Below are 9082 nucleotides of genomic sequence, written 5' to 3'. Positions count from 1 at the left end.
TTATAACACACACTCTCTTCTCCTCTTCAGTTGGATCCATATGCCCTTATTTGGACGAAGAATTAGTTCTGAGACCAAACCAAGTTCTTCTCTCTTTTGACTTGTCTCCACCCAAAAGCGCCGTAGGATGATGGCTAGAACAGCTTTCTCTTCCATCTGTGCAAAGCGCTGGCCTTCAGGTTATATTGGAACATAAACAATAGTAGTTTAGTACTAACAGCCATCATAATTACACTTAAAGATTTCCCACAAAATGCAGCAGGGAATAACTGTGTATCTGTAGTCAAAGATTATAAGCCAATATGGGCCAAATTCAGGATAGTACAAATGTTACCAAGAATGGGATTTGTGATAGATCTGTTTCCTTCCATATCTACAGCAGGAAAGAATCAGCTTTAAAATATTTATGGCCTCCAAGCAAGAGGAGCTTAAAGTTGGCCCTGTATCATGGAGGAAAAGCTAATATAAAATGTGACCCTGTTATGTCACATATAGGCCTAATGAGGAGGAGGAGGAGGAGGAGGAGAAGGGCTTAGCTCCAGGATCACAGCACATGGACGGCAGGAAGAGGAAGAGCACAGATAGAAGGAAAAAAGACAGAGCTTTGTTGATTTCATTTTATCCTAAAAGTAGAGTGTGCTGGTGAAATAGGGAGGGGAATAAATTAAACAAATAATCAAAGGTTTAAGAGAAAAGTGGAGGGGGGAGAAAATAGAAATAAAAAGGAAAAGGAACTAAGCAAATTGACAAGGGTCACAGACCAGACAGTTAGCCAAAGATTATATGGAAAGAGGCAGAGGATTTTAAAAGTTGTGTTGTGCTGTCTGTGAGAGATATGGCAGTTTCATGCAATATCTTTAGGAGATGTTACTGTATTAAGTGTATGTATCATTCTGGGCCAGGGATTGTATGTAATTCCACAGGAGAGGTAACCACAGGAACTAAGAACAGTTGCAAGGTGATAAGGAAAATTCACTCAGGCTTTGTCTTCACTACCCGCCGATCCGGCGGGTAGCAATCGGTCTATCAGGGATCGACTTACCGCGTCTAGTGAAGACGCGGTAAAATCGATCCCTGATCGCTCTGCCGTCGACTCCGGAAATCCACCTCGGCAGGAGGCGGCAGCGGAGTCGGCGGCAGCGGTCGACTTTCCCGCGTCCTCACCGCTAGGTAAGCCGACCTAAAATACGCAACTTCAGCTACGGTATTCACGTAGCTGAAGTTGCGTATCTTAGGTCGGACCCCCGCTGCAGTGTAGACCTAGCCTCAGATAGTAAAGCCTCCAGTGAGTTACCACCACCTGGAGAGGCCCACATATACTAGTTCAGACTGGGTTCTCCAGAGGCCAACAGACAAAGAAAGGACTTTTGGATAAATAGTCTGAATTTAAACTGACTCAGGACCTTCTTTCTGATCCAGCAAACAGACAGGACCTGCTGTCCACGGGAAGGGCCCCAATCCTTAGGGAATGGTTGGAAGGACTGACACCAACCAGAGCCCTTGAGGAGATGGGGATAATCTTTGATAAGTTTTTTAGCACATGTGTAGGTTCTTTTTTTGTTTTTAATATGTTTTCTCTGTAATGCTTTTACCTTAAGAAAAAGTGTGCTTGCTTAGAAATAGCTGTGTGATAACTTATAACAGTGGGTCATTTTGCTGTTTATAGTCTCTGAGGAGAAAATCAAAGCAGCTCTGCTTACGCAGTCCAAGTTGCTGGGAAATTCACAGTAGGCAGGGAACAATGCAACCTGGAAAAACCCTGGTCAGGAGGGAGAGAGTCATGAGTCGCCACCCCAGAGATGTGATGGCTGAGGAGCTGGCAGCCTAGAATAGGTCAGAAGGGGAAAAAACGTGTGCAGTTGCCCTGAACTCTGACAGTGTCTCTCTCCCTTCCCTCAACCCCTTCTCTGTACATTGTCTGTTCAGACTGCAAGCTGCCTAGGCAGGAATCTTTATGCCTGGAAAACACCTAAAACAATTTGGGTGCACTAGAAACAATAATTAGCCTGATTATGATAAGTTAGTTCCCTCTTTCAATGCGCAAAGATCTGATCAAGAATAAAGAGTAATCTTTGGCTTTGTTAGTTTGTTTTGGGTTTGTTTTTTTAAAATTAACTTCATTTGTATTTGGACTCCCGAGAATGTCGACTATAATTTTGCATTGCTGACAGAAGAGTCGCAACAGCTGTTGCCGAGAGCTTTGCCTACAATGGTGCTTCTGGCATGGAGACCAACCCATTCAAAATGGAATGAAATCCTGAAAATGAAATGAGCTCAGAACAACAGAAATTTGCCGCCTTCTCTAACTATGAATGGTGCAGAGTATTATGTGGTAGAATAGTGCCTCCGAACTAAGGATCCATAAAGGGACAGCTCCTTTGATGTCACACCAACTATATAACACATACAATTCTCCAAAAGTTGTTTATTTTTGAATATACACAACTGTGTTAGGTGCTTCAGAAAAACAAGTGCAGACACAGTCCCTTCCCTGAACAGCTTACAAGTTTTAGGAGCTCAGTGACCGCCCCAGCAGTTACTGCAGAAGACCGAAGGGGGGGTCTTAAATTTTCCCCTCCAGCCTGCAGTCCACCGGTGGTTGGGATCATAGTATCACCAGCAAATGTATCCCATGGGGAGGGAGAGAAAGAGTGGCTCATGCTGTTCCCTAGTGAGCTGTTGGGGTGTCTCTCGGTGACTCTGAAGTCTGACGGGAACCATGTCCAGCCCTTTTGAGCTAGAACTGATGTTAGCATGACACTGAGTTACATGTGGATCAAGTCCCAGTAAGGAGGAAACAAAGTGTACTCTGAAGAACCCCATGGGAAGAAAGAAAATGTAAATATGACATCAGTCTGAAGAATGAGGTACCAGTAAGAATTGCTCTGCCTCAGTTATTAAGCACACAGGATTGACATTGACATTTGAATGCATAAGCTCTGCTGTGGGTACTGCAGCAAAGGTAACTTCATCTAACCAGACTTAGTGATAAATTCAATAACCAAGTATGAAGGCTATCAAGGGGCAACCCTGCCTGGGGCACGCTACACAGCACCCTCCAGCAGCAGGCTACAGCATGACAGGTACCACTGCCTCTGTTTCCCCTTTTTGTTCACCCAGGAAACAGTCTCTCAGTGTCCAATACAAAGTCCGCCTCTCAGAGTAATTTATTCAAATATACCAGTGCATTCATTCCCCCAAAAGCCTTGTAGAAAAACATTCTTGACAAACCCACAGTAAACATATAAAGGTGCAACTATTTTTCCATTCCCCTCTTCATGGACAACACCTCCAGGTTACTCACCTGGGAGTCAACAGCAGCACTGTGTTCCCAGTCCCTTTGGCCCCTGATCCAGGGCCCGCTCTCCAGGCAATACACCAGAGAGTGACCAGTCTCATGATTCTTCCCATGGCTCCCCCACGTCAGGTGTCCCCAAGAGAGCTCCCCACAGCGTTCTATTCCCCAGGTCTCCCTGTCTGGGAGCCCCACCCCTGCTCAGGGAACATCCCTCCAGAGTCCACCCTCTTGCTTCCAGGCTCAGCTTCTCCTGTCCAAGCTGGATCTTTCCTTTTTGCCTTCTGCTTATCAGGATCCCAACTTCAGTCAGTTCTCACCAGCAGTTCTGTTCCAGCTGTCCTCAGAACTCAGCTGTATCTACCAGGTCTTCTGTAGTTCTCCCAAGCAATGCTTGACAGCTCTTTCCTGTTGCTTCCTGTCTCTGACTCCTCTCAAGCTCTGATACTCCATGTCTCTGGCTGACCAGGTCTCCTTCCCTCTAGGGCCCAAGTACCCTCTTTTAAGTCTAATGGGGAGGGGAGGTCAACTAACCAGTCTTAAGTGCACTAATCTCTTCCTTCGTTAAGGGTCAGTGTCACCCTCCCGACAGACGCCTATTACGCTTCGGCTTTTATCAACTACGTACCAATGCAGTTTCTGGATCCAGCAGAGAAGGGCACATATGCATATGGATGCCTTCCACTAGAATTCTCAGGGAAGAATCGCTCAGGCCTGAATTCCTCAGGGTCTGGGAAAACCTCTGGATCTCTGTGCAGTGCATAAGTAACAACGACTATCTGTGTACCTTTTGGTATCTTAAATCCTTCTGCAAAAAAAGAATCAACATGCCAGTGAAGTAAGTGGCTTCCTGTAAATGGATACAAAGCACAAAAACAGTTCTTTACTTGTGCAACACCTTGACAGCAGATACTTCTCATAGCTAAAAATGATGAATACAGACAAGGCTGAGATCTACTACCCGTAAACATCCACAAAACTAACTCATCGTCCTCCTTCAAAACTCTCTTTTGCAGCGAGCCTTTCAAAAACTTGACAATGTCTAGACTGCTGTTGTGCTGACATAAGAGCCTAACCTGCTAACCAATAGGGTCTTATTGCTTTCTTGTACTCCACATCTGCTCTCCCTTGTCTAATATGTAGATTGTAAGTCCTTTGGGACAAAGAACATCTTTTTGTACTTTCTTTGTACAGTACCTAGCCTAAATGGGTCCTGGTACATAGCAGGGGCTCCTACACACTGTGAAAATAAAAAATAATAATAAATAAATACTACTACTTACTAATATGGCAATCTACACTTGTGGTCCGGGCAAAGGATGGAACAGAAGGGAAGAGACGAAGGGCTTCTTTAACAACACACTCGAGATATCTGAGCTTCTTCAAGTCATCCATTGTGACAGGCTGGTCAGAGTTCCCTGATTAGAATCACAACAGGGGTGTGAGAAACAACTGTTCTAATCAGACTAAAGACACAAGCTTTGAGCACTAGCCTGCTAAACCCAGGGTTGTGAGTTCAATCCTTGAGGGAGCCATTTAGAGATTTAGTTGGGGATTGGTCCTGCTTTGAGCAGGGGGCTGGACTAGATGACCTCCTGAAGTCCCTTCTAACCCTGATATCCTATGATTCTATCTTAAGGGGCTGCCAACTCTCTTAAACGCTAACAAAACTACAGCTCAACCACTGGGCTTGTGTAACCTTTGAATGGGCTAGAGTTTACATCATTGCCCTTCTCCAGTGCCTAAAAGAACCCAACTCCCATAGAAAAGCACCTGGAGACCCAGAATTCAGTCACTGAGGATTTTCAGCAAGGATTGCACAAGATCAACCTCCCCACATTCAAGTCCAAAAAGAATAAAAGGAATTAACTTAATTCTTAAGTACCAACTTTATAAAGACAAAAACATAATAATAATAGTCATAATAACAACTTAATTTCTACAACATAACATGGCTCCTTTATAATCCACATACATGATCTTCACAGTTATACATAAACAAAAATAAAGAAAACAAATTAAATCTAAACAGGTCAGTCCCCACAGAAAGACAGTGATAAGAAACTCAAGAGTTCCAAAAGCTAAGGTTGAGTTCACCTGAGTCTCAGTTACAGTCTGCTGAGTTAGAAGCACTGCAGCAATAACTTCTTTCCTCTTGCTTGCAGAAACCTCCAACTGAAATCCATGCAGACTGTTCCTCTTCCTCTACTGCAATCACTCAGTTAGCTAGCATGGGCGTGGGTATAATAGGCCAGGGGAGGCTAAGACTCCCCTAAGCCAAGCCCTGGCCCTGCCCATGCTCTGCCCTTTCCCCAAACCGGTGTTGGAGGTGGCTGGGGCCCCTCCAGCTGTGGAGGTGGGGGAGCTCAGGGCTGTGGCGGACGGGAGGGTTGATAGGGGCGGGACCTCATGTGGAAGGGGCAGGGCTGCATGGCTAGCATCCCCGGGGGGGGGGGGGGGGGTCATATGCCGGCCATAACTAATTAACTGAGCACTCACTTTAAGTATACAGATTAAAAAAAACCTGCTGCAAAATACTTCAGAATTAATGAACATAGCCTGCTTTCAGCTCCTGTGGCTCAGCTTCTTCCAACCCACACAAGGCACATGGCCTTTTGTAAAGCAGCTGCCGTGACTACTAGCCCTCATGGAGTTTGAGTCTAGTAACAGGGAACCTATTGAGCATACCCAAAATTACCACCCCCAATTCCAGAAACTTCTGAGTGTGGAGAGTTAATTGTGCATCTGCCTAGCACCAATGACCCAGACACAACTCATTCCTCCCCTCTACAGATCTCTTAAAGAGATATCTCCCTTTTAGGGCTGTGGGTTACACTTATGGGTTTGAATTATTTGTCTAAATATTTATTCTTGTGATTTTCTTCAACTACCATTATTATTTATTATTAAGGCTACAATTTAATCCTGGGTATTTTTAGCAAAAGTCACGGACAGGTCACATGCAATAAACACAAATTCACGGTGTAACGCTTTGTACCTCGGGGAAACACCCAGCACCCCCATGTTCATCCTTGTAAAATGACTGTGTGGTATCCAATGCAAAGTTTGTCATGTTGGGTGTCTTTGGAAGGCTCATGATGCACTGAGCATTGTTGTTATAGTGACGTTATAGTAATTATTGTTATAGTAATGTTATAGGTTGTAATTTCATGTATATAGTTATGAGGCTGAAAATGTGTCTTCATGGCTTAAAATAAGCCCAGGCAAAAAGTTCATACCTCATCAGGGCATGTATGGGACAAACCCAGCCCAGCCTCACAGGAACAAAGGACACTGGCTTAGGCAACAACAAAGGATCTGTTGGACTCTCGAGTGAGTCACCCCCCCTTCCCGATTTGGTCAGTTTGGGACTGCGATGAGGTAATGCTCACCTGACTCTGAAGGGGGGGGAGGGCGCAAAGCCAAGAGAGAAGAAAGAACATGATAAAAGGGAGAGACGTTTGTCTTCCTCTCTCTTCTACCTACATCTACAGATACCACACCAAGCGACTGAAGTGCTGATCAAAGGGGAGAGCCGGGCTGAAGAGCAATCAGCCAGCCTGTGGTGAGAAGCATCTAAGTTTGTAAGGACACTGAAAGTGTTAAGATCAGCTTAGAATGCGTTTTGCTTTTATTTCATTTGACCAGATCTGACTTGTTATGCTTTGTTGGGGGCTACCAAGCTCCGGCTGCCCCGGGGCCACCCACCCACCTCGTCTCCCGCCACCTGCAGGACCACTGCTCAGGCAGTCCCCAGAGCCAGCTGCTCCGGCCACTGCTGGGGCGGGAGTGGCTGTCCCCAGGGCCGCCTGAGCAGTTGGCCCCAAAGCCAGCTGCCTGGGCGGCCCTGGGAGTCAGCCACACCAGCCGCTGCAGAAGTCATGGAGGTCGTGGAAAATCATGGAATCCGTGACTTCTGGGACAGATATGGAGCCCTATTGACTATTTGTATTGCAGTAGCACCTAGGAGCCCAAGTCATGGACCAGGATTCCATTGTGATAGGCACTGTACAAAGATACAACAAAGAGATGGTCCCTGCCCAAAAGACTTTGCAATCTAAGCGATCTGTCATAATTCCCTTAGCATCAAACCAACTACCACTGATATATCTTTATACACAGAAGAGTTACAGCATGTACAGTGGCAGGGCAGGTGTTTATTTTCCTTTATAAATCTCTAGATAGAAATGACTATCAAACCATACACTGTCAGTGCAAACTTACACCAACAAAGAAGCAAAGGATAGAAACTAACCAAACACTTCATCCAATTCTCTGTGAACTTTCTTCTGGGCTTCCGGATGACATCCAAGTAAGTAGATGGCCCAGTTCATAGCAGCAGCTGTTGTATCATGCCCCTAGAGGTACAGATTTACTCAGATGTTCAGATCTGCATTATACTCATGCATATGAAATTAAATATATTCAAGGAATTAGGGACATTTTAGTGATGTAGCCTAACTGTACAGATACAGAAGAAAAGCTAAGAATATATGAATCCATGTAAAAATCCGATACCTAAGACTGAACAGGAAATAACCAGTTGTGTAATATGATGGATGGAAACTAAAATGAGGGGGGGAATCATAATGTTAACAAGCAGAAGTCTTTTTGCCATTCCTCTTCTATTACTTAGCTAGTCTATGTTGACCGGGTGAAGGGTCTTCCTCTGCATTCAGATTCTGAGGAAGAGGTTTGCTATTGCTTCCTTTTAGACATTAGCTGGTTGACCCATTAAATCTCTCTGGACAGTCACAATATTTTAAACACTATATAGTAATCTTAAAGTCACTATTTTTCCCCACAGTCCATTGTTGGAGGGGCATTTACCTTTCTTCACTGCTTTACAATGAAATATAAGTATACAAAGTTACTCACTATCTTTTTCATCATGGGATTGTAAATACAGTATTACCATCAATTACCACAAGAGGGCATAGGAATATAATTTTCCTATAATTATATGTTATAAACATAAAACTGATCCAGTCAGGTACTGTAGGCTAACAAAAACAAGGGAATGTTCACTAGCAACAGATTTTGTCAATATCTTAATTTTAATCAAATTTGCTGTAATTGAGCCCCAGATTAATAGCGACCATGGTACAATTAATTCCACTGCCTCTGGGAGTAAAGAGTTACACCAGCAGAAAATGAGCAATACAGCAGTGAATCAGGCCCAGTGTGATCATTTCCAGTTATCCTGTGTCACAATGGATATAACAGTAATGGAAAGGGACTAAAGACAGCTAACAACGTGATTAGTAGCATGGAGAGATTTCAATGTGAGAAGAGATTAGGACCATTCATATCAGGTGCAACAATTGCTATATTTCTAGGTATATATCTATCTAGTCTAGGTAGGTATTATACAGCTTCCTCACTAAGAGCCTGATCCAAAGTCCATTCAAGTCAATGGAAAGACTCCCTTTGACTTGGATAGGCTTTGAATGAGGACCTACGGGTCCAGGCCTGCAAACCCTGGCCCGTGACAGAAGCTCCACAGTAGTCATTGGACTATTGGTGTGAGTGGGGACTGCTCAAATGTGCCATGGTTTGCAGGACTGGGCACATAGTTCTGCCAATGGACTTCAATCTTGATTGGAAATGTGCAACTTTCCACCACAACATTGCAACTCACAATATTGAAGATTTCTTGCTCTGGATATATTTTTTGTTCTGAAGAATGAGATTCTATACTGCAATGTGTGCATCAAGCTCTTCTTACATTGCTCCGACACTATTACAGTTATGACTGAATCATAAAAGTAAAGCTTCTGTTCCAGT

The 9082-nt window shown here is 44.2% G+C and overlaps 1 protein-coding gene across 1 annotated transcript in view; it reads right to left on the bottom strand.

Annotated features, from left to right (window-relative positions):
* LOC135879672 (cytochrome P450 4V2-like) overlaps nucleotides 1–9082 on the bottom strand; it is a 36281-nt gene continuing 27199 nt past the window's right edge. The window contains exons 8-11 of the mRNA XM_065405722.1: nucleotides 7551–7653; nucleotides 4579–4713; nucleotides 3924–4103; nucleotides 1–173 (exon numbers count right to left, since the gene is read on the bottom strand). Of these exons, the coding sequence (XP_065261794.1) occupies nucleotides 1–173; nucleotides 3924–4103; nucleotides 4579–4713; nucleotides 7551–7653 (591 nt within the window). The remainder of the gene's footprint in view (nucleotides 174–3923; nucleotides 4104–4578; nucleotides 4714–7550; nucleotides 7654–9082) is intronic.

The sequence above is a fragment of the Emys orbicularis genome, chromosome 5 (assembly GCF_028017835.1).
Source record: "Emys orbicularis isolate rEmyOrb1 chromosome 5, rEmyOrb1.hap1, whole genome shotgun sequence".
NCBI classification, from domain to species: Eukaryota; Metazoa; Chordata; order Testudines; family Emydidae; genus Emys; species Emys orbicularis.
The sequence above is the reverse complement of the archived record's forward strand: the minus strand, read 5'-3'. Positions and strand labels throughout refer to the sequence as shown.